The sequence below is a fragment of the Lynx canadensis genome, chromosome B2 (assembly GCF_007474595.2).
Source record: "Lynx canadensis isolate LIC74 chromosome B2, mLynCan4.pri.v2, whole genome shotgun sequence".
NCBI lineage: Eukaryota > Metazoa > Chordata > Mammalia > Carnivora > Felidae > Lynx > Lynx canadensis.
In genome coordinates, this window is record NC_044307.1 from 68911216 (window position 1) to 68937427 (window position 26212).

The 26212-nt window shown below is 40.2% G+C and overlaps 1 protein-coding gene across 2 annotated transcripts in view; it reads right to left on the bottom strand.

The window, feature by feature from the left end:
• The window catches only part of IMPG1 (interphotoreceptor matrix proteoglycan 1), a 143876-nt gene that overhangs the window by 17151 nt on the left and 100513 nt on the right, over positions 1–26212 (bottom strand). For both annotated transcript variants that reach the window (XM_030314576.1, XM_030314575.1), the window contains 2 exons: positions 12005–12504; positions 8842–9061 (listed from right to left, as the gene is read on the bottom strand). In XM_030314576.1, coding sequence (XP_030170436.1) covers positions 8842–9061; positions 12005–12504 — 720 coding nt within the window. The remainder of the gene's footprint in view (positions 1–8841; positions 9062–12004; positions 12505–26212) is intronic.

A 26212-nucleotide genomic window follows, 5' to 3' on the forward strand; every position in this document is an offset into this window, starting at 1 on the left:
TTCTCAAGAACAACCACCACCAACTATGTATAGTAGGCTCTCAGTAACTCTTTTATGAATGCATGTGTGAATGCCTTTCCACATCTTGCCCCGGATGAGAGGTTCCAGAATTATTTCTGCTCTCGGTCATTATTTATATCTACCAAACTGAGATGTTTTGGGTGCATGGGTGTTAGGGCCTGAGTGTCCCAGGATCAGCTGGCAGAGGGAGCGCTCAGATAGCAGGGGCTGTGGGAGGCTGTGCAGCTGGGCTGAAGCCCAGGCTTCCCTACAGGGTGTGCATTAGGGGGTTCCATGAAGGACTCTAGGAGCATCTTCAGGAAGCTCCATGGGGAGGCTCAAGTGTGGGATGAGGGCATGGGTTGAAACTCGAGAGGGCAAAAGGTATCTGGCAGTCCAGCCAATACTGGGGTTCCTTAATGAAAGCAGGTGTTAACGGAAAATCCCTGGGGATGGCATCCCAGGGAGCACGGGACAGCAACAGAGTAAAAACAGGAGCCAGAGACACAGGAGATGGGGCCGGGGCAGAGGCTGGGAGAGTATCCTGGAAGGAGAATTCCTGTGGCTGCTTCAGCTTGGAAGGGACCCCCCTGGCAGAGCCAATAACACAAATATAGGGGACATTAGGAAGTTTGGGACTTTTTTCTCTCCTTTCCTCTGTTTCTTTTTTCTTTTCCTTTCCTTTCCTTTCTTTTCCTTTCTTTTCTTTTTGTTTCCTTTCTTTTCTTTTCTTTTTCTTTTGGCATTCTAAGAATGTAACAAAATATTATAGGATATTTCAACTTGGTGAAATGTGACACCTAACAATTCATTTAGGATTAATTAAACTTAAGTGTGTTGTCACTTTTTCCAAATACATTAAACACCCTTTGTATACCCAGCAGGAGGGTTGATAAGACTCTTTTTATAAAGAGGCAGTAAACAGACTTGAAGGAAGCACCCAAAACTGCCATTGAGTTCCGGTGACAGCACTTGGTGATTGTGTGACCCGTAAAAGGTAAGTTACTTGCACTCCTCTGAAACACAGTTTTTCCAACTGTGGAATGGGGAGAAATCATACCTACTTTGCATAGTTATTTATTAAGATTAAAAATGTCGATAGTGGCTATTACTGTTTTATTGTCATTGTTGTGATAAGTGACATCTACCACTTTTCAGAGCTGGCAACTAAATGCAAATCTTTCAAATTATGCAACGTTCCAGAGAAAATGAGTTTGCCGATTCACATTCTGGCTGGAAGCATCCTGGGTGCCAGAGTCTAATTAATTTCAATGTTTACCATTTACCAGCTTTGAAATCTGCCCATATTTGAGGAGACTTCTTAGGAATCCAAAGAGAGAATAAGTTAGAATAAGTATGTGTAGTTTTGCATGTTTGAAATCTTCAACCTGCACAGCTAACTGGCATAAAAGCCCTACATGCTTCTAGAGAATTTTCATAGCAGCCTAAATGCAAGACGACGCTAGTTGCCAGAGATGCTGGCAGAATAGTGAGCAAGCTGTGATTTATTCAGTTTTTCAGTTGATAAATCACAGATAGTTCTAACATTGGTTTATACTTTCTATATCATAGATTCATTTATTCAGGTTGTTTTCAAAAGGTGAATGGTAAACCACACGCAGTAATAACACCGTGTCGCTTCTACTCCGTGTCTGTACCTCTGCAGATATTATTTGGCCTAACTGATTAATAGCCCTCATTTAGAGGACACATCCAGGAATTCAGATGCTGATCTGAATGTGGAATGATGCCCCCCTAGTAGTCTCATGAGAAGTTTCACAATGTCTCTTCTCTTTGGTCTAAACGTAACAATGGAATAATATTTCCCCCTTCTCCGCATTACTACCACAAACTACATTTCCACCCTGACGTTAGGCCAAAAGAAAATAAATGAAAAAGACCTGATTGGATTTTTTTGTCAAATTTTGCAAATAGAACTAAATAATTGGTCTGTCTGAGCACTGCCTGTAAATATAATAAAATCAGGGCATAGAGAGAAATGGTAAATCCTCTGACCAAGACTGCCTTCCCCTTCCCCTCTGCTTGACTAACTCTAGACCCCTGACTTCCCCTTTCTTCAGTCTAACGCTCTCCCAGCTGAGCTATTTCGGCAGCTTGCGGACTTCCCCTTTCTTAGTTTAGAAAACTTGTACTTGTAAATTCATTCTCTGCTCGTTTGAGATGTCCATCATCTTTGAAGCTTCTTGCCAGCATTACAACTCAAGAGTGTCTTTCTCAAGGACCTAGGAGCCTCTCTTTTGAAATGTAACCACCAAAGAAGATAGCACCCCCTATCTCCAGTGTCTGTGGGAGGGTAGGAGCCTTGTTCTAGGTTGTAAGACAGGAGGTGGACAGGGCATGCTGACTTTCCCATTTTCCATTTCATCCCAACCTCACTAAAATCTGGCCTCAGCTCTTGCCACTCTAGCAGATTGTTTCTGCGAAGGGTTCTGATGACCTCTGAACCGTCAACTTACATGGCCTCTATCCACTGCTCACCCATGGCTGCTGAAACAGCTGACCTGTCTCTCCCGCTCTTCTCTTTCCTCGGCTTCTGCAACACCGTCTTTGGCTCCTTTCACCGACAATCCTTCTATTCCCCATTAAGTGTTGGGGTTTCTCAGAGATTCAGTCCTGATTCTCCTTTTCTCCTGCCCTGTACATTGCCCTGGGCCATTTTTTACCTGTTCTCTGATTTCAACTGAGGTTTCCCAAATGTATACTTTCAGCACTGGCCTCTGGTCTCTAGACAGCTACTTCATAGGATGGAGGGCAGTTCACCAAATGTCCATTTCTGTAAAACTCATCTTCCCCAAAACATTTTTGGAGTATTTTTATATCCTTAAGCTAGTTTATTAATTTTTGCTTTATTTTTTGCATTAAAACATTTAAATGAATTAATGTATCCACCTTTTGTAGCTACCTGTATATTTTTGCTAAGTAGTTTCCAAATTGGAAGTATTTTATGAATGATAAACTCTATGTTTTTATTTTGTAATTTTGAGAATACTTTAAGGGCTGTTTGGTACTTACTTTGAAGACTTTTTGAGTTTTACAAGATTTTATTAAAGTTTAAACTGTAAAAGACCACAGTTATAAAAAAAAGAAGAGAAAGAAAAGAAAAGAAAAAAGAAAAATAGGACACCAAAGTAGATATAAATAGATTGAACAGGAGCTTTTAGACAACCTGGCTTTAAACGTGCTGGCTCAGCACACCTTTCTCTTCCTTCCAGGCTGAACTCTCTTCCTTCCCTACGTTGTGTCCCAAGCTGCTATCACAGTGAAATAACTGAAGTATCCTGAAATTTCCAGAAGTGTCTGCATCTTCCTCCAGCCTTTTTTGGAGGAGCCCCTCCTCAACCTCCCTGCCTGTCCTCTCCCCCCACCCCCCACCCCCAGGATTTGCCAAGGTACCACACTCAACATCGCCATCTATCTAGGAAGCCTGCCATGACATTCCCTGGCCTCTGTAGAATTAATTGCTCTGTTGTGCTTCATAACATTTCTGTTCATAACCTGATTATCGTATTTAGTAGACTGATTAGAGCTTTTTGTATATGTGTCTGTTTCTCTTCGTTGGTAGGCTTTAGCTCCTTGAGGGCAGGGATTCACTTTGGGGGTTCTGATGCCTGTAATAGTGCCTGACTGGTACCAGATAACCCCTAAGTGTTTACTGAATATATGAATGAACAGGGTCTCAAATCATGATTGCATTGTCATTGACTTGTCTAACTTCTCTGTAACAGCAAAAATAAGGGCCAGAGGGAGTAAGAAGCTGGTGGTTTAAGAAAACCATCCAACATTTGGAAATAAGGAGAGAAGTTGACCACATAACCTTAAAAGTCGTGCTGGAGCACTAACAATCCCCTCTAGTAAACAGGGATCACCTGTGGGCAACCTTGCCAGCTGCCTACATTTTTATGGTTTCTGGGCTAAGACCAGTTTTAGTTACATAAGTACCTACATAATATCCTCGATTTTGCCTTTTGGCTCCCAAAGCCAAATATTTACCATCTGGCTCTCTAAGACACACTTTGCCGACCTCTAAAAGGCAGTAACTTTGATTTACCATTTACTTTTGGTTATAGCATTTTACAACTCCATAGAGTTAGAAGTTATTGTATAGAAAATGGGTAAGATAAGATGATTATACGTTCTCTTTTCTATTTAGCATACCATTCTTAACTCATCATTCTCCTTTTTTCTCTGGCTATATAAAATTTCCATTTCCAGAGCCTCTTTAGACCAGATTCGTCATCCTAATGATTCCCTTATTAATGAGTGAAGCAAACTTTCACACCTGTTTGTATGAAAATTATGTTTTTTCATGTTTTAAGGGTTATGCTCTGATAAGGGTTGGAGGAGGAAGGGATGGTGGGGCTGGTGGCTCCCAGGACGGGGCAACATTGGACACTCATGAGGCAGGAGATCCTCCGGTGTTCTATAGCCTAGTTCTGATCTCCTGTTTCTCCCAAGAAGATGGTAAGGGAAAGGTAAGGGATAAGACACATAGTAAATGTTGCTGTATTTGGCCATCCTGGTTGGGAAAAGGTTAAAATTATAGGATGCCTTCTCTGTTTTCCAAGGATAGATTCCTGGGATTTTCTTCCATAGACAAAGCTAGGTATTTATTCCTGGCATACAGTATTTCTAGCAGCTGTCCTTCTTCTCTCTAAATATTTCCTTTTTAAATTTTCTTTCAAAGAGAGTTTTCTCAACAGATTGGGCCAGTACTAGTGAGTTCAAGCAAACACTGGCAAGATCAGACCTGAATCGGGGAAGTTTCCTGTATTTGCTAAAATGACCTTCCAGAATTATCTGGGATTTTGATTATAAGTGCCCCTCAGACCTCTTTTACTACATGCTGGGGGATGGGTACTGCTGTACCCAAGCCTTAGACACTAGAAAAGACTATGCCAGCAATAGAGCCACGGACTGTGTAAATTGAAATTTGAGTCCTTGTTGTCCAACCTATGTAATTATCTTCATTTGGGGTCCAGGGACCTGAGAGGAAACACGATTAGTTGGTTGTACTAGGAGGACATTTTAATCAGCTTGCTTGTCAATCACCATGACAGCTTACACTCCAATATACCACCAAAAGGAGAAAATCTGGATCAGCCAGTCACATTGAAAACCTGGGAGCAAAATACCTGTCACATTCTAGATTAAAGAAAGAAAAAAGGAAGGAAACTATTGAAAATCACCTGCGTTTTAAAATCTAGACACTCATTTTTCTTTTCTATTATCATAATACTAATATTGTACCTATTCCCTCAAACTAAAATTATACAGGATGATCGATGCTAGGAACACTTTACTGTAACTACAGGGCATTTGTTTGTTTGTTTTAGAATATCACTTAAAAAAATTTTTTTTTTAATGTTTATTTTTGAGAAAGACAGAGCATGAGCAGGGGAGGGGCAGAGAGAATCCGAAGCAGGCTCCAGGCTCTGAACTGACAGCACAGAGCCTGACACGGGACTGGAACTCACAAACCTTGGGATCATGATCCGAGCCACTCAAGATGCTCAACTGATTGAGCCACCCAGGTGCCCCTGGAATAGTGTTTTAAAACTCAGGTTCAAGAAGTTTTATAAGATAAGGAGATTAATAGATGTAAGAAGTTCATTAACTGTGTTCAGAAGCAATGGTTGTGGGTGTGTTAGGGTCTGGACTGTCCCTGCCTGGATTGGACCAGGGTGTGAACAGAGATAATTGAGGATGAGGTGCGAGTGTTTGCGTGTGTGTTGTCTGAGTGGGTGCCTGATGGCTGCTTGCTCTTGGGTGGCCCCCTCTCCCTCCTCAGACCCTCCAATGGTAGCTCTTGCTGCTGCCACCAACACGTGTGTGGCTGGCATCCTGCCTCTCCAGCTCTGGTCTGACAAAGTTTCTCCTGGACCAAGCTCCACTCAGCCTCCCCTGAAATTCTCTTCTCAGCTTGGCCTCCACTTTTGGGCTCTAGTGTTTCTCTTTGTTGTCCAATTTTAGCAAGAATCCCACTGAGCTGGCTTACTTAGAATCCCCCATCCTTTATATCTGATCACCCTCAATGTCTAATCAGGTTTCTCATTCTCCACCCTCCCTCAGGTGATGTGCGATCATCCTGGCCTGCCTTTAGCAAGAATCCTTTTAGGTTGGGTTAGCCAGAATTCAGCCCTTACCCCAGATGTTTCCTCTTGGTAAGTTTCCATCTATTGCCCACCACGCTGCTCTTTGGCTATAAATTCCCACTTGCCCATGCTACATTGAGGGTTAAGTCCATTCTCCCCCACCTCAAGGCCCCACTGCAGTGGTTCCTACACACATCAAGATGGCCGTCCTTGAATAAAATCTTTCTCGCCATCTTAACAAGAGTCATTGAATAATTATTTTTTGATGGTACTGGCTGTCTTCATGGATGCTCAGCCCTCGCCACCACCAACTACCACAGGCTGTCTTTCACTGCCCGAGACCAGCCCAGAGGGACTAGGATTCTCTACTTTTTAGAGACCAGGTCTCAATGAAATGGGACTTAAAGGAAAACTGTGCTTTCTGCATTATGCCTTAGTGATTTCCAGACTCATGGAAATTTGCAGCTAAGTGTGGCATATCAGAAAGTGCTCATTACAAAGTCTTTCTGGATAAAAAAGACATATGTCTGATCCCAGCGTCCTTCTAAAGTGTCCCTCTTTGGTCATCCTGCAAGTTCCTTTGGGCAGGGACTGACTTTCATTCATCAACGTGTGATCCGGTGGTGGATGGATGTTTATTGTTTTGGATCAAGCATGTAGAATGTAAAAGATGGTCAAGGTCTGATAATCAAGCACTAGCTGGTTACTTGGGTGAGTCTACCCTTGCCTTTGGTGAAATAACTAAACCAGGATCTCTAGCTTCAGGTGGAGAAGCGCACCTCCACTCCTTGCCTGTCCCTCCTTGCCTGCTCCTAACTTCTACTTTCCCCACCTCCCCACTGTTGGGAAGGAATGCTTTTGGGGGCAGGTGGACACAGTGTCCTCTCACGGTAATTAGGAGCCCTTTTAGATATTGGATTTATCCATTTTGATTTAGATAGGGAATTCATAAAGTTTCTTGTTATTTATTTTTAACTTTTATAAAATCTGTATTTGGCTTTCTAATTCTGCTGGGTGTTGCAAATATTCTTTTAGTTAATCCTCATGACTGTTTACTATCTCTTTTCCAGTTGTGGAAATTGAGTGCTGCTGTTAGTACACAGGATTCACATTCAGGACTATGGCCCTCCAAAGTCATTGCTATGCTGTGCTTCCTTCCAACGTCACTAGGGCCTTATGCATCCTTGGCAATGTACCGCCAGCTTCCTGCTCTCTTTCTAAGGTACTACTTAAGTGGCACCTCCATTGAGAAGCCAGCAGGACACCCGAGTTCTCCCCTGTCTCAACTTGGCTCTTTATATTGACCTTCTCATTTGTCGGATGGGTCTCTAAGCAGATTGTCAGCTCTCCAAGGGAGGAAGGAAGAGAGGAAATTGGCCCCTCACCTCTGTTAGGCTTTCCAAATTCTCCTATGTAAGTCCCTGTTCATTGCTTTCAATTGACTGAGGAAATTGGTCTCCTGACCCTAACTGCCAGGCACTCCCTGGTTCCTTCTCAGTTCTGAGGTAGTTTTTAGGGGGAGAGGCAGTATATTACCAGCATTTAGGAGGTCTTTAATTTCTTAGGGGGTCCTCAGGGCTTTCTTAGCTGCCCCTGTTCAGAGGTAAGCACTCCCAGGCTCAGTGCCGAAGGGTGATCTGTCTTTTTAACGATGCCTTACTAAGATAGGAGGCAATTTTCTTAAAGTTGCTCAAAGTTCTGCTCTGTCAAAATATGTGTCTCCCAACTGAGCCTCTTTGTTTGCATTTTGCCCAAGGCCTTTTCCCTCTGCCTTCATTGTTAGTTTACAGAAAGCCAGAGAGGATGTTAAAGATTCACTTCACTAATTCATAGCCAATTAGGAAGCTTTGTGTTGAACCTGACTGGAAGGTCTCATTGGCAGTAGATTTGGAGCCTTGCCCCCTGGCACTCCAGGGAATTTAAAAAAACTTCCCTTGATTGGTTAGAAAACAGAATTCTGAAACTAATGGTAGAAACAGTTCCCAATTTGGGCATGGCTGGTTACAATGGTACACACACTATGTTTTATTATCAGAATGAATGCTTGCTTTCTATTAGGTAGCTCTGGGCTAACCCCCATTATCTTTAAGAGTCGTCTTCACATCTAACACTTCTTTGTTTTAACCCACACATGGAGCCGATCTGGGGTGTACAAATGGGAAGGGACATTATTTTCTTCTTTCTTTGGTGATAGTGCAGTGGCTTTTTCCCAAGTTTGAATTTTGCTGTAATGATTAGTTTTCTTTCCTCAGGACGCTGTTTCAGTTTCATCCTGAATTGTGTTATTACGAGGAAATGCTGATAGTTAACTATGACTGGAAGGTTTCTTAGGTAGAAACCCTCCAGTTGTTGCAGTTTGCTCAGAGTGCTTCTGCCTTCCAGCAGAATATAAATTAGGTTGGCTGTGGCAAATGTTAAAAACAACAACAACAAAAACAATCTCTTAAGACACTGCAGGAGTTGTGTTCTGGGGGGGCGGGGGAGGGATTAAAAATCCCAGATTGTGAAGGAAGAGGTATGCTTGTTCCCTACTTTTTGATGTAGGAAAACTTGAACCTGCATATTTGAGGGCCCCACCTTTCTAATAAGGTGATCCATTAGCTTCCACAATGTTATTTTATCAAGTGTGACTTTAATTTGAATTTCGTGGCCTCAAAGTTGAACTGTTTGGTAAACAAACAAACACAACCAAAAACCTCCCACAATTTTCTGGGTTGGAATATCTTACCTGGCTCGACGTTGAGAGAGTAGCTGTCTATCTCCAGGTCAAGTTGTTGGGCTGCGGCAGAACGAAAATCCTCCAAGACCCCCTGCACAGCCTTGGTGAGGTTATATGGCACCGACTTAGCAAACTTCAACTTGCTATTCACAATCACACTCCCGTTTCTGAAGTTAAGAATTTCAAGTTGCTTAAATCCCGTAAGATTGGAGCGTAGATATGGAACCAGCTGCAGAATAAAAGATGGTTGACCCTTAACTGTGTTCTAAGTGCTCAGCTGCCGCTAATTCCATTTATACTCACTTCTCATTATCTGAGGCATACATTTCAGTTCCTGTTTGTTTTTATTTTTGTGTCTGGATTTAATGTGAGACCAGAACACAACTATTTAATGATCTGTTTGCAGTGATTATGTGCCATATTTCCACCTTTCTATTTGTGTATTGAGATGGATGGGAAGTGATTTTCTTCCTGATGAATTGTGAGAACAGAGGATTTTTAAAAATCTAGGCCAATGCTGTCAGCAAAGCAGTACTGCCAGGTTCCGTTATCAAAACAAAACAAAACAAAACAAAAACCAAGTAAATAAAAACATGTTCCAAACTGAGCCCAGGAGCAGACTGACCTGCTGCTGTATAAATGGGACATTTATTTAGAAGCAACCAATTGAAATGACCCTATTGAAATAACAGCTTACATATCAGCTTGTCTGTCCATGCAGGACATGTTTCATGGTCAACTCATATGCTGTGTAGTAGAAACAGCAGGGAACTGGCAGCCAGGAGACTTGGGTGTCGGTCTTGGAACTGTCACCAGCTATCTGTGTGACCTTCATCAAACCATTTCTCCATTTCATTGTACCTCAGTGCCCTTATCTGAATTGTGAGGAAGAAGAAAAAGTGGTTCCCTAAGGACTTTTCCCAAACTGTAATTTAATAATCTGAAAAGTAGGCCCCAGGGCATTGTGTTTCAGATTCCCACACCTGCCTATTGGGAGTCATAGCCATCCCTGAGATCATTTTGCAGAAATGTCTGAAGCTCAGCAGTATCTTGCTTTGTTCTTGGCCCTGAAAGTTGGTCCCCTCATTCATGAAGTGACATCTACAAACACAGCACACAGATGCAAGCTAAAATCTCCCAGGCTTGGCCCAGATCTACTTTTTTTGCTGCCTGTCCTCACCCCACCAGGATTTTAACTCTGACCCTGCCCACATTCCAATAGCCATGATTCCCCAGCCCCCCAACCCCCACAGCTTATTGTAAAAATAAAATGAAATTTTATACAAAACGTGGAACTTCTTTTCTCAGTCTACTCTCGGTACTCTCCTACACTGACTGGGCTCATTCTTTGTGTCTTAGCATTGCATTGGCCTCTGGTGGGATTCCCTGTCTTCATCTGGTATGCAGATGACTAGCTGCCCCCGTCTCTCCAATCCATTTTCTTCTTCACTGGCATGAGGCTGCCTTGCTGGAGACCACATTTCCCAGTCTTCCTTGCAGCAAGGTGTGGCCATGTGACTAGTTCCCATCAACAGAATATGAGTGGAAGGGATGAGGGTAACTTTCGTATCACTTGCTTAGGAAACTGCTTGCCCTGGGCCTCTTCTCTCAAGTGGAAACAGGGATTTACCAGTGCCTCAGCCTTGATTGTGTGAATGAAGAAATAACATTGGGGGCTGGCAGAATTATAAGATAGAGGAAATGTGAGTCCCTGGATGGCACTGTAGAGCAGAACTTCCCTATCCGTCACGTTGAAGACAAATATATAAACTTGAATCTTACTTAAGTTACTATATTCTTTTTTTTTTCTTGAAGTACAGTTGACACACAATGTTATATTAGTTTCAGGTGTACAACATAGTGATTCGACAAGTCTATGTTATGCTGGCCACAAGCGTAGCTATGATCTGTCACCATACTTAAGTTATTATATTCTTGATCTCTTCACTACGGAAGCTTAGTATGTACCCTCATTAATACACCTGAGCTAGGTGCACTGGGTCTCTGTTCCCTGAGATTGCCCCAGTATCTACTTACCACACTGGGGTGTGTGTGTGTGGGGGGGTGGGGAACGGGGGTGGGGAGATAGCACAAAGTCTTACCTTAAAACAAAGTTTTCTTTTAGAGTTCACTTGAAGACTTGGTTTTTATGTGGCTTTAATTTGCATGGTTGCTTAACTTATATGAAGCTTACAAATATTTTTCTGGTATTTTCAGAAATTCTACAATTTTTGTGATATGCATTGTGTACTTGACTTTAATTGGCTGTACAGAGGTATCAGAGAGTTGAACCTTTCTCATTATATACATTTCTCTTACTGTACATGTAGAAAGAAAATAAACGTGAGTTTGGGGGGTATTTTATAATCAAAGATATATGCCATCATGATCATCATTTCACTTTCTTTGTTAGGGATCAGGGATGATAGCCATTTAGCTATTTTTTAGTTTCACAGGAACTTAAGAAGAGGTAAGAAAAGAGTCCTTACACTTGAAGTCTTGGCCTCATCTGTTGTGGACCTTTCTAATTTTGAATCCTTCTGTTTTGATGGCTGGAAAATAGCTTGTGGTGTTATAACTTAGGAAAAGTTTGCTCCTATTGCTTTTAAATTCCACATCCCATGCTTGAATGGCTATGTACTATCCCTGGGAAAACTAAAATAGGAAGAACTATAATGGGGGTGCCTAGGTGGCTCCATTGGTTAAGTGTCTGACTTTGGCTCAGGTCATGATCTCGCAGTTTGTGAGTTTGAGCCCTGTGCTGGGCTTTGTGCTGACAGCTTAGAGCCTGGAGCCTGCTTCGGATTCTGTGTCTCCCTCTCTCTGCCCCTCCCCCTCTCACACTGTCTCTCTTTCTCTCTCCCTCTCTCTCTCTCAAAAATGAATAAACATTAAAAAAATTTAAAAAAAGTAAGAACTATAATGAAAAGACCTTAAGGGTAAGATCTCATGAGGCTGAGTGGCAGTGTCTGTCCGGAGTGTCGACCACAGAACTTACTTGCTTATTGGATCTGAATCCATCCCCACACTTTAGCTGAATGCCTTTAGCCACAGCTATCTCAGAGGCTTGTCTCTCTCAACATTCACTGCTCAAGACAGAGAGTGATTATATTATAAAGTAACAACACAGAAAGGAAGAACACACAGAGAATCGGAATCAGTGCTTACTCACCAGCTGTGTGAATTGTTGCTCCAGAGCTTGGTACTCTAGAGAGCTCTTGTTGAACAGGTTGTTGGAGAAGGGCATGTTAGCGACTCGCAGACTGAAGAACACTACCAGCTCTTGGCCCTTGCTGGCAGTGGTCATAAAACTAGTGGTGATGTACTGTAAAGCTGGGCTAGGTGTGATATTCTCCAAGAAACGATCCGGGGTAGAAACATACCCACTGAATCTTGGTAGCTGAGAGGAGGCAGGAGCATCAGATATATCCATTACATCTAAGTCTCTCACTATTTCCTGGCTGCCTGATGATGCAGATGGCTGTGAAATTTCCAGAGCCGATTGGCTGATGGTAGAGTAATCATCTGTGGGGATGGTTAGTCCTGGGATTAGTACTGTTTGGTCAACGGGCATTATGTCTGTGACACTTTGATTTGTCAGAGAGAAGATGCTTGAGGCAGTAAAGAAAGGTAGAGTGTCTGATAGGGAAGCAGGTGGAGACCAAGAACTGTCTGTGGAAAAAGCTTCCGAGTCCAATTCATTATGTCCAAGTATTTTCCACAAAGAATAGAAAGAAAGAAAGGAAATCCAAAGTCAGACTTAACTTAAAAAAACAAACAAACAGCATTTGCATTGATTGTTTTAACGTCATACATTTAAAGAACAAGAAATTGGTATTGAAAGGATAGATAGTCCCTTGTCCAAACCTAGGGAGAGAAAGGGTGGGTCCTTGTACCCATTTTGTTCAGGCCCAAATAGTTCTGGGAAGATGACACTAAAAGACCACCAGTAACCTAAAATTTCGGGAATTTCTGCCTAGCCAGATACAACACACCTAGGGACCAGCTGGTAAAAACTGACAAGGTCACCAGGTGTTGCCAAAACACAGATGGCATTGGAACATATTTGGATCCCACATTGCCATCTGGAACTCCCAGCCAATTAGCTATGCAGTTTGGGCCCAGAAATTTTATTCACCTTCCAGTCATGCAAGCCTGCATTTTATGCATCTGGATTTTTTTGGATACCAGTGAACACATTTTGGTAGTTTTACCACTTAAAACTTAAATTATGCTTTTCCAATATTGGATAATCTGACTGAATAACTTGCCATTCTTCTACCACCCCATCTTCCCAATATGGTAATGACTTATTAAATCAATATCCATCACTTACATATTCACCACTGACCTATTTGCTCTATGTTTCCTTTCTGTTTTCCTAGAGTTAATGTTTTCTTTGATTTTTTTATTTGCTTAGTTTTCTTTGTATTTAATGTCATTACTCTCAAACTTTCCACTGAATTTTCTAACATTTTTCCACATCAGGTAATGTATCACTTCCAATGTTTGGAGACCTTCCTCTCTTTCTGTCTAGACTGCTACTCTCTAAGCCTACAGAAAGCTGTCCCCTGAAAATTCCCTTTTGCAAAAGTAAAGGTGTGGGTGACACATAAAATGTGAACATTGTATTGGCTATACATCTTGTTAAATATTTGATAGTACTGAAAGATCTTTTCACTTTTACATGAGTATACCTTGATAATTTCTACCACTACTTTGCATTTCTTCCTTGGGTGGTAACACATTGAACCACCAAAGTCTACTCCCTTTTGGGGACAAGATTCAAATCAGTAAGTATTTATGAACTAAGAAAGTGGTTATATGAAACTTTCAGATAAGAGATTGGTGGGTTATTAAAATATTCCAATAAACCTAAATCCAGAGCCACTGACAATATTTAAGGCATTAGGCAGATCAAAACAAGGAGCTTTCTGTGATCACTTCAGCAGCATTTTGGCAAATATGTGGGAAAGCCGAGTTGAAATCCAAATGCTAAGCATGATGAATGGACTGTCTGGATGCAGATATAATCTTTGGACTCTCAGTCAGCTAATTTACTAGAGTGCAATCACCCAAACTGAAACTCCAAGTGATAAACAGCTCTGAAAGGTAGAATCATATTATATTTATTAGTTTCTTAAAATAAAATCTGCCTGCTGGTGAATTGTACCCAGATTTCAGAGAAGTACCCTCTTTTCTCTCGCTTGGGGAGAATGCTTAGGTGTGTTTACCCATACTTCATTCAAGTGTCATAAATGGTGTTTTCTAACATCCACGATCTCTCTGGATATACACCACAGTTTTATTCAAATCTTCATTGTCATGGACTGAATATTTGCATCTCCCTCAGATTCATACTTTCAAGCCCTAATCTCCAATATGACAGCATTTGGAGGTGGGTCTTTGGGAGGTAATTAGGTCATGCGGGTAGAGCCCTCATGAATTGGATTAGTGCCTTTATAAGAAGAGATGCAGAGAGACGATTTCTCTCTCTGCCACGTGAGAGAAGGCATCCTTCTTTCTGCAAACCAGAAAGAAGTGCCTCACCAGGAACCAAATCAGCTGGCAACTTAATCTTGGACTTCCTGGCCTCAGACACTGAAAAATAAATTCCTGCTATTTAAGTCACCTAGACTATGATATATTGTTACAGCAGCCTGAGCTGGCTAAGACATCCATAGAAAGATCTGGGATGAGTAAACGAAAAGTCTTCGAGGGTTATCTGTGATTTGATTGGACTTCTTCGTGTCATGGGGAAATAAATGCTTATAAACCTGTGTTCCTATGACGTGATGTTGCTGCTTCTCTAGATGGTAAGGGTCTGGGAAGAAGCACAATGATAGAAATCTGCATTCTGTTTCTGGGCCAGCATCTTATTACTCACACTTTCGTTACTGTATAGACGTTAGCCAGATTAAAATGGTCCAATGGGGCGCCTGGGTGGCGCAGTCGGTTAAGCGTCCGACTTCAGCCAGGTCACGATCTCGCGCTCCGTGAGTTCGAGCCCCGCGTCGGGCTCTGGGCTGATGGCTCAGAGCCTGGAGCCTGTTTCTGATACTGTGACTCCCTCTCTCTCTGCCCCTCCCCCGTTCATGCTCTGTCTCTCTCTGTCCCAAAAATAAATAAACGTTGAAAAAAAAAAATTAAAAAAAAAAAATAAAAAAAAATAAAATGGTCCACTGCCTTATGTCATCAACCAGTAAAAGTGAATTCCTAACTCCTTCCCTTTGTAGCACCTTAACACTCATCTTTTACACTCAAAATAAACCTAAAGAAGTCCTTTCGCTGACAGAACAGTTGGCTACTTAAATGTAGGATTCCTAGATGAAATACTAGATGAAAATTATTCGTTATTTATCTGAAATTCAAATTTAGCTGGGCATCTCGTATTTTTCTTTGCTTATTCTAGCAGTCCTACTTAAGTGTGGTTTTAAAAAACTCTACTCTCTCTTGGCTTGAGACTGAATCTATTAAGGCTATAGGTCATTCTTTTGAAATAAAAATATTGTCACATCTCAGCACCACTTCTAAATGTATTTTAAATAATGATCTTTTCATTAGATCCTTATGTAGAAATTAGACATGGCAGTGACACAGGCCATTTCAACATGAAGTTTTTACACTGCAACAGAGAAGCCAAGCACTGAAAGCCATTTACTTTATCATGAGGTATGCAAAATGAGCAGACTCATAATAACATGACTTTTAGCTTTTATATTACAGTGTGTGTGGGATTCCTGTGAGGGTGTGGGTTGTGTTTATATGTCAGTGTGCATGGTGGGGTTGCTGGTTAGAATCCCAGCTGCTGGGTAGAGAGGAAATGGTTAGTTTGGTCACTTTCTGTATGGGAGACCTGTCTAAAAGCAAAGGTTGCAGAGACATTGGTCTAAACCAAAGTAGATGAGCTCAGGTTAAGCTGAAGTCCACAGTGAGAGAAGCCAGTAATGGGTTAAGATGAGCACAGTGAGGGCAGCCAGAAACCCTACTGGTAACCAGAGGAAGGCAAAGCACAAAATGAGCAAAGTGTGACAGACAAGTGCAGATGAAAGAATATTTTAAGGGGCGCCTGGGTGGCGTAGTCGGTTAAGCGTCCGACTTCAGCCAGGTCACGATCTCGCGGTCCGTGGGTTCGAGCCCCGCGTCAGGCTCTGGGCTGATGGCTCAGAGCCTGGAGCCTGTTTCCGATTCTGTGTCTCCCTCTCTCTCTGCCCCTCCCCCGTTCATGCTCTGTCTCTCTCTGTCCCAAAAATAAATAAACGTTGAAAAAAAAAATTAAAAAAAAAAAAAAAAGAATATTTTAAATGTTTATAGGAAAAGATACACACACACTTATGTCATAAACATCAGTAGCCATCTATTTTATGTTTAAAAATCTAAAAAGAGATTCCACAATCTCTTTCAGATCTTCAAGTGGCATGACCAGCAATTCTTAATTCTATATCAAACTAATCCATTCTTATTTATCATGACAAGAAAGTTACTACCTTCTTTTTGGCATATTATAGGGACAGGAAATAAGTGTTTATTATACATGCATTGAACAGATAAATACTGATGGACTACTCTGTGCCAGGTACTGTTCCAGGTACTGGAATATATCAGTGAGCAAAAGAGTTGAAAGTTTTGGCTCCAAGGAGCTTTCTGTCTAGTAGAGGAAGACAGAAAGTAAACAAGTAAACAATAGGAAATATGTAGTATTCCAAGTGGTGATAAGTACTATGGAAATAAAGTAAAGTGGGAAATGGGTGGGAAAGTTGGGTTGGCAATGTATACACAGCAGTCACTGAAAATCTAATATTTGAGCAAGATCTGAAGGAGGTGAGAGAGTTTAGCCATGCGGCAAATGCAAATGAGCAAGCCAAAGAAAGAAAGGTGTTTTTCATGTTTCAGTAACAGCTGGCTGGGAGGGCAGCATGGCTAGGATGGCGTTCTATACTATCAATTAAGTGTGAGGGTGACAAAAAATATTTTCAAACACTCAAAGCCTCAAAAAATCCCTCCCAGATACCCGTTTTAAGGATGTTTTCACCTAAAACAATGGTAAACCAAGAAATAGGAAGAAATGGGATACTGAAAAAAACTTAGGGAAACCCTGAAAGGTGGTGAAGGGGTCTCTCAAGGAGATAGGTACCCCAGGTGTCTCAAGAGACAAGTATATAGAATGCTTGTATCATCAAACCTTCTGCTATTGCAGTCAATTTTTTAACTTGACAAAACTATTGGAGGATATGCTCCAAAAGACAAGATAGTAAACAACAGAGAGAGGAAGCCTGAAGTCTAGGGATCAGGGAATCCAACTCAGAAGAAGGCCAAGGAAATTCTAAGGATGATAGCAAAGGGAATTTTCAGGGACAGCTTTCTGTAGGCTTAGAGAGTAGCAGTCTAGACAGAAAGAGAGGAAGGTCTCCAAACATTGGAAGTGATACATTACCTGATGTGGAAAAATGTTAGAAAATTCAGCGGAAAGTTTGAGAATAATGACATTAAATACAAAGAAAACTAAGCAAATAAAAAAATCAAAGAAAACATTAACTCTAGGAAAACAGAAAGGAAACATAGAGCAAATAGGTCAGTGGTGAATATGTAAGTGATGGATATTGATTTAATAAGTCATTACCATATTGGGAAGATGGGGTGGTAGAAGAATGGTATTGTAAGAAACATAAACCTTTATTGACAAGAATAGAAAGACAATAAATGATATACATAACTGATGACTCAAAAATGCATCGCATTTAAAATTATGGGAAGAGTAAATTCCAGAAGAAATTGCTAACTGAGTCAAAAGACTACTTTTGGTAAGTGGGATTGCACAGTGGGGAGATGTGAAGTAGGGAATTGCTGTATTTTTCAGAACACTTTAATATGACTTGATCTAAAAAAATTAAGTGCTTATTTGGGATAATTGTATATTCAAATGCAGTTCTAAGAAATAATAGAGAGTGACATCAGTAAAAATGGCAGAGTAACTCCAAAAGCCAAGTTGACCTTCACATTTGAAAGTTACAGCTAGTAAGTAGTTGTGATATAATAAGAAATATACATTTGGTCTCTTCTTCCACTTCCTAACACAGAGCTCCTAAGTCCCTTGTAATTTCCTGGGTGATAGGAACATCTTTCATTCTAGTGAGGTGAATGTTGGTGGGTTCCTGGATAGCATCAGGATGGGTGCTGGCCACTGAAATGACCAAGACAGGATTAGAAGTTGGAAATTTCACTTCTATCCCCCATCCTCTGAGGAGAAGTGAGGGGCTGCATATTGTTAATAATTGATCATGCCTATGTGTTGAAGCCTCCATTAAAATTCCTAAACTGTGGTTTTTGTAGAACTTCTGGGTTGGTGAATACATCCATGTGCCAGGAAAGTGGTGCACTCCAGTTCCACAGGGACAAATGCTCCTGCACTTGGGACCTTTCCAGAACTCAGCCTATGTATCTCTTCACTTGCCTGTTCATTTATATTTGTTAGTATGTCCTTTATAATGCCTTAATGCAGCTAAGGGTTTCATTGAATTCTGTGAGCCATTATAACAAATTATGAAACTTGAGAAGGTGCTTGTTGGAACCCCCAATTTATTTTCATTTTTCTAAATTTTATTTCTTTTAATAAAAATTGTATATATTTAAGCTAAATAACATGATTTGACATACATATACATAGTGAGATGGTTATAACAGTCAAGCTAATTAAAATATCTCCTCACATAGTTACCATCTTTTTCCTTGTGAAGAGAAAGCTACTGAAATCTACTGCCAGCAGATTTTCCATATTAAATACAGTATTATTAACCACAGTCAGCAGGCTATACAGTAGACCTCTGGACTTATTTACCCTATATAACTGTGACTTTATATCCTTTATATCATCCCATTATCCTTTATATCCTTTATATCGTCCCATTTCCCTCACCTCCCTGTCCCTGGTAACCACCATTATGCTTTCTGCTTCTAGGTATTGACTTTTTAAGATTCCACATGTGAGTGAGATCACGCAGCTTTTTTTTTCTTTCTGTATCTGGCTTATTTCACTTAGGACAATGTCTTCCAATTTCATCCATGTTGCTGTAAATGGCAGAATCTCCTTTTTAAAGGCTGAATAATATTGCGTTGCATCACAATTTCTTTAACCGTTCATCCATTGACGGATACTTACAGCTCATTGATCAAAAGTACAAGTAATAGTCTGGGACTTGCATCTGAAGTGGGGGGCAGTCTTGTGGAGCTGAGCCCTTAACCTGTGGGGTCTGCACCAACTCTGAGTAGTTAGTGTCATACTAAATTGCACAATAGCCAATTGGTGTCTGATGAGTTGGAATATTGATTGATATTAAAAACTCCTCCACACATTTGATGTTAGAAGTATTGTGAATAGAGAAATAGTATTTCTTTTAGTAGCTAAGCCCTCAGGAACTGTGACATGCATGAGCCCTTCTTAAAACAATTGGAGCACCTGACTGGCTGGCTCAGTGGGTTGAGCATCTGACTTCAGCTCAGGTCACCATCTTGTAGTTCCTGAGTTTGAGCGCCACATGGGGCTTGCTGCTGTCAGCACAGTCTGCTTTGGATCATTCCTCTCTCCCCACATCCCCCTCTCTGTGCCTCTCCCCTGCTTGTGCTCTCTCTCTCTCTCAAAAATAAAAAAAATTAAAGAAACCCCAATTATATCATGATACATCCCAGCTAGCTAAACGACACATCAAAACAGAGAACTCAGGAATATAGAAGCTGTGGTAGAAGGTTTGAGAGAGAGAGAGTGCTAAATCCACTTAAATATGGAAATCTGCCAAGAAGCCATAAGAATTGTGACTGCAGAACCAATTCTAAACTTAGGAAATGTGACAATTGTAAAATACTCACCTAACTACCAAAACTTGGGATGTAGGGGGGTGAAAATGGCTGGACTATGAGTGTTTTTTTCTAAAGCTTACTTATTTATTTTTGACAGAGAGAGAGAGAGAGAGAGAGAGAGAGAGAGGCAGGGAGAGAGAATCCCAAGCAGGTTCCACACTATCAATGCAGGGCCCCACGTGGGGCTCCAACCCACAAACTGTGAGATTAAGACCTGAGCTGAAATCAAGAGTCAGATGGTTAACCGACTGAGCCACCCAGGCGTCCCTGGACTATGAGTGTTTTGATAAATTTATCTTTCATAGCAGTACATCAAAGATGCTGCCTAGTGTTGGTACATATAATGTAAATGATAATGACTCCAAGTTGATATTTTAGGTAGTCTTTCTTTAGGGATCTCTTAAGAATGAATATGTCATGAAGTAAGGAAATATTTATCTAAAATTGAGCAATTTTTTGCTCTTCATTTCAGTTTCTTTTTCTTCTGTTAAAGTCAAGTAAAATTACGTGCAGTCCATTTTATTAGGATGGCATTACAGAAAAATTCCATTTTTGTACAAGTACTTCAATCTATCCTTTTATCTTTTTAATTGTATTGAGAGATATCTGAAATGATAGGTATCGTTTCATTATTTCTGAGAAGCAAAATTGCAGCGTCTTTATTTCACTTTTTTTTTGTAATTTTCTCCATCCTTTAACATTTTAAATAATAAGCATGAATTATTTTTTGGAAAATAATGGTAATTACCATCTTAAAAAGTCTATTGTTTAGTCATTCAACATAAATATATGTCTATTGTTTTTCTCACAGATATTATTTTTAGGTTTTTGTAAACCTCAGATTAAAAAATAGCTTCATTGGGGCGCCTGGGTGGCGCAGTCGGTTAAGCGTCTGACTTCAGCCAGGTCACGATCTCGCGGTCCGTGAGTTCGAGCCCCGCGTCGGGCTCTGGGCTGATGGCTCAGAGCCTGGAGCCTGTTTCCGATTCTGTGTCTCCCTCTCTCTCTGCCCCTCCCCCGTTCATGCTCTGTCTCTCTCTGTCCCCAAAATAAATAAACGTTGAAAAAAAAAATTAAAAAAAAAAATAGCTTCATGGTTATCGAGAGTGAATGTGAAATTTCAAATGTATCTACATTTTATTTTATTTTATTTTATTTATTTTTTAATGTTTATTTATATTTGAGAGATAGAGACAGAGTATGAACAGGGGAGGGACAGAGAGAGGGAGAGAGGGAGACAGAATGTGAAGTAGGCTCCAGACTCTGAGCTGTCAGCACAGAGCCGGACGCAGGGCTTGAACCCACGAACTGCAAGATCATGACCTGAGCTGAAGTCAGACGTTTAACTGACTGAGACACCCAGGTGCCCCTTTAAAATTTTTTTTTCAAATGTATCTACATTTTAAGTAAAAGTCTTAAGCAGAGATACAACAGAAACAAAATATTTTACTATCAATTCTTTACGGTTTTTAATAATATTAAAATAATATCTGTATTAAAACTGAAAATGGTAAGAATCTTAATTTGTAAACCCTGGGAACTTTATTGTGTTTTCTTACTATTTTAGTTAGGTGTTTCTATGAGGGTATGCCTCAAAATCTAGTCTTAGGGGCCTTCTGGGTGGCTTGGTTAAGCGTCCAACTTTGGCTCGGGTCATGATCTTGGTTTGTGAGTTCGAGCCCCGCATCGGGCTCTGTGCTGACAGATCAGAGCCTGGAGCCTGCTTTGGATTCTGTGTCTCCCTCTCTCTCTTCCCCTTCTCTGCTCATACTCAGTCTCTCAAAAATAAATAAATGTTAAAAAAATTTAAAAAAAATCTAGTCTTGGGTGGCAGGATTAAGGAATATTTATTTGGCACCTGTTATGTTCTAGGTACTATACAGACATATTTAAAAAACAACAACAAAAAACCTTTCCATTTACTTTAAGCCATTTTATGTTTTTCCAACTGATTATACACTTTGTATTGGCTACTTGATGTGAATTACTGTAGTCTTGAAGTATCTGTCTAATTATGTCTTCTCAAATGATTTGATTTAAGTGGGTAATTAAGAGAGGCAGCCTAAGGCTACAAAGATGAGCGTCCCCTCAACCAGTGGTCACCATTAGAATGAAATATGCACATCTATGTATTCTATTATGGTGCGTTCTTCTTCCCAAATCATCAATCAACAAAGGTACATTTTTTTTTTTTTTGCAATTTAGTTTATTACACCTTTCCCTCTCTTAAATAAAACCTGAATCTGAGAATTCTTAGACTTAAACTCTGCCTTATATAATATAAAAACTACACAGCTCGGGGCTGCAGTGCACCTGATTACCTTCTCTCTTCACTCTGAGTAACCTATCTCTAACAACTTTCATTTTAAAATCAGTCCTGTAGGGGCACCACACCTGGGTGGTTCAGTCAGTTAAGCGTCTGACTTCAGCTCAGGTCATGATCTTGTGGTTCTTGTGTTTGAAACCTGCATTGGGCTCTGTGCTGATAGCTCAGAGCCTGGAGCCTACTTCAGACTCTGTGTCTCCCTCTCCCTATGCCCCCCTCCCCATCTCTCTCTCTCTCTCTCTGTCTGTCTCAAAAAATAAACATTAAAAAAAAAAATTAAAGTCAGCCCTGTATAAGGCGATTGTGAAGATGCATTTAGAAAAAGCCCATCTATGTCTTTCCTTCATTTGTTGGTGGCCTTAATAAAATTTTTGATTGTCTTCTCTGAATACATAAACATTTTAGGACAAATGAAGTAACTGTTACATGGTTATGACATGCAGCGATGTTGTAACTTCTAATAGCATGGTCATATTTCAATTCTGAAGGACTTCTGAATTATTTATTCCAAGATTATTGAAAAGGATGTGTTTTTCCACTTCTGGCTTGCAAGTGAAATAATCAATTTATTTTTCTCTCTATTAATAACTTCATATATATCTAAGGAAGTAATAAAGATTAAGATAAAATAAAATGTGAATTTAGAACTATGGAAAGCACACAAAATATTATATTGTAGACAGTCTCTAATATGGTCATTGATGACCCTTAATTTCTGTTATTCATATCCCTGTACAGTAGTAAACTGCCCCATTGAAAATTACTGCTGACAATGTTGAACTTTAATCTGAGCTTTTCCAGAAAACAGCTATGGTTAACAAGCCTTCATCTCAAACCTTTTGCTTTCCGAAATCTCTCCACCATCTTTTTTGTTCTGGGAAAGGGCTAACTGCAAAGAATCACCTTTCTTCATAGGACTTAGGGAAGACTTGCTGTCTACGCTTTCCCAAGATTCCCATAAGCCTCACAGATGACTCCCTTTGACTCTATAGAACTCCACCTGCTTTGAGACAACATGGATGGACCTAGCGGGTATTATACCAAGTGAAAAAAGTCAGACTGAGAAAGAGAAATACAACATGATTTCACTCGTATATGGAACCTAAAAAAGAAAATAAAGGAATTAACAATGGAAAGCAGAACCAGACTATAAATACAGAGAACAAACTGATGGTTGCAAGAAGGAAGTGGACAAAATGGGTGAAGGAAAGAGAGAGATATAGGCTTCCAGCAATAGAATGAATAAGTCACGGGAATAAAGGCATAGGATAAGGATCACAGTTAATGACACTGTAATAGTGATATAATAAGACAATGGTAGCCACACTTGTGGTGAACACAGTATAATGTATAAACCTGTCAATCTCTAAATTGTGCCCATGAAACTAATGTAACATCGTGTGTCAACTATACTCAAATAAAAAAAAAAAACCAACAGCAAACCCATCCATGCTTTTCTTTGAGACATTCCTCATTAATGAACTGCTCTCCCTATTGTAACAGTATGAATAAAATTGTGTCCTTAATTATCTGGTATATTTTGTTTTACACACTGCTCTAAGCTCTAATTTTATAAATTATATGTAGGTATGCATTCTTCATTGATTCCCTAAACCAATCATTCCTCAGTTATTAAACACCTACTATGTCGCAGTATAACATGGTGATTTAAATGAATTGCTAGAGAGGACTTTATGGTTATTTTAAAGGCATGTTGCCTTTAAGTCAAGGACTGGAGCAGCAAACCCAGAAAAGAAAATTTCAGTTAATCCACTGATTATTTTTATAGAGAATCAGTGGAATCATTGTTTGATAATTTAGTGGAAACTTGTTTTCTAAAAGTAAGTTTTCTGTATACTCAAGAAAGCACAGAAGAGTAAAAAGGCATTAGACTTAGAAAGTTTGAATATTTGATTCAGTTCTTCCTTTACTTCACTCAATCATTAATTCATTTAACACATATTTATTGCATATTGATATGTGCCAGGCATTTTGCTAGGTCATAATAATAGCTCCTATTTTTTTGTTACTTAGTACATACCAGGCACAGTTCTAAGCATCGTACACATTAACTAAATCTTCACAAGAAGCCCATGAAATAAGTACTGTAATGACCATTGCACAGATGGAAAACTGAGGCACAGACAGAAGTTAAATAACTTGCCCAAGGCTGCAAGGCATTGAGCTGAGGTTTGGAGGCACATAGTTAGACTCCAGAACCCATCTTCCTGGACTGCTGACGGTGGGATGATGAACACAACAGACCTGGCCCTTGTCTTCAGGGAACATTCAGTCTTCAAGCGTTAACTATCTGATCACAAGTAGGTGTTGTGAAAGAGGACACTCACAGTGCTTTGGGAAGCATAAAAGGGAGACCTGATTTTCATTTGCTGGTAGATCTGCATTTGTGAAATAAAGCTGGTAAGAAGACTTGTGCTCATGGCTTTAGGGATGTGGTGAGGAGCAAAGCCAAATATGATCTAAGAAAGCAAAATTAACAAGTGCAATTCTTTAAACCACAAGCTGTGCTCATTTGCAGAAAAAAACTGGTGTGTATGTTGGAGATGCCAGTCTGGTTTCAGGAAAGTCTCTTCAGAGAACGACCTTAAGCAATTTTTGATTGTGAACTGCTAAGATCAAAGCAAGTGTTATTTCTTAAAATAAGGCAAACATTTCAGTGCAAATTTGGAAAACTGGTTACTTCACAAAAAATTTTCATAAGAATATCATAAAAATACTGAAGGTAAGTTTAATGATGATTTTCTTAATTGCAATAAATATTCAACAGTTTAAATGAAAATAAAGTTGGTTTAAAAGTTAAGCATGCATTTTATTTACTTATTTTTTTAATGTTTATTTTTGAGAGAGAGGTGGGGAGTGGGAGGGGTAGACAAAGGGAGACACAGAATCTGAAGCAGGTTCCAGGTTCTGTGCTGACAACTCAGAACCTGATGCAGGGCTAGAACTCACAAGCCATGAGATCATGACCTGAGCCGAAGTAGGACAGTTAACCAACTGAGCCACCCACCCAGGCGCCCTTTAAGCATGCATTTTAAAGGATGATCAGACTTGGTTTTACTGCAGAGTTGTTTTCCTACCAGTCAATGAAAGCAATGCAGTATGGATAGGAATTTTAGAAGGATGCTGCATTTTCCTTTAGGAAGGTGGGAAGCTGTAAAATCACAGATGAATTGGACCTAAAATGGAGTATCTCTATTGGCTTGGAAATGCCTGTGCCAGGAGTATATGTTCTCTGAGGGCAGAGTCTGGGTCTTTCATTTGGGAGCATCTTAAATAGAGTACTTTGCACATGCCCAATAATGACTCATGTTTGGTCTGTGAATGAGAAGCTGGAAGTCAGAGGTCAGTTAATGGTGGTCAGTCACCGGTGTGTGCCAAGTTCCTGAAGCAGAGATGTGTGATGAAATAGGGCCTGGCCATGCCCTAAGTATATTGGAATAAAATGAATTCTGTTCAGAGTAGATCTCTAATGTCCTAAAAAAGTTAATGTAGTTTAGTTCACGCTGGGAAAAATTGTGAAAGATTGTGACATGAGTATAATAAAGTTATTAGGTGTTGGGGTGCCTGAGTCAGTTAAGCCTTTGACTTCCGCTCAGGTCATAATCTCAAGGTTCTTGAGTTCGAGACCCGCATTAGCCTCTGTGCTGACAGCTCAGAGCCTGGAGCCTGCTTCGGATTCTGTCTCCCTCGTTCTCTGCCCCTCCCCCGCTCATGTTCTATCTCTCTCAAAAATAAAAACAAACATAAAAAAAAGATTATTAGGTGTCTTTTCAAGAAAATACTGAGCATCACCTGGCAGACCTTTGGAGGTTAGGTACTTTTAGAGGCTTCTGTGCTTTTTATGGTCTTTGGGCTATTCTAAAACTCTATAAGCTATACAGAAGTAATGGCAATGCAAATAATTCAAGTTCTCAGAGATGCAAGAAAATTTTACTTGGATGGAGATGCCATTGATTTCCCTCCTATGGGAGAGATGATTCTAAGCTTTCTATTTTATTGCTGGGTGGATTTTGACAAGTTTTACATCAATTTGCAAATTTGTGTCAGTATTCTTGATTGCTTGTATCATGGATTGGCACATTTTTTTTCTGAAAAGAGCCAAATAGTACATATTTTAGGCTGTATAGTTCTATGGTCTCTATTGCAATGACTTAACTAAGTTGTTGTAGATCTAAAGGAGCT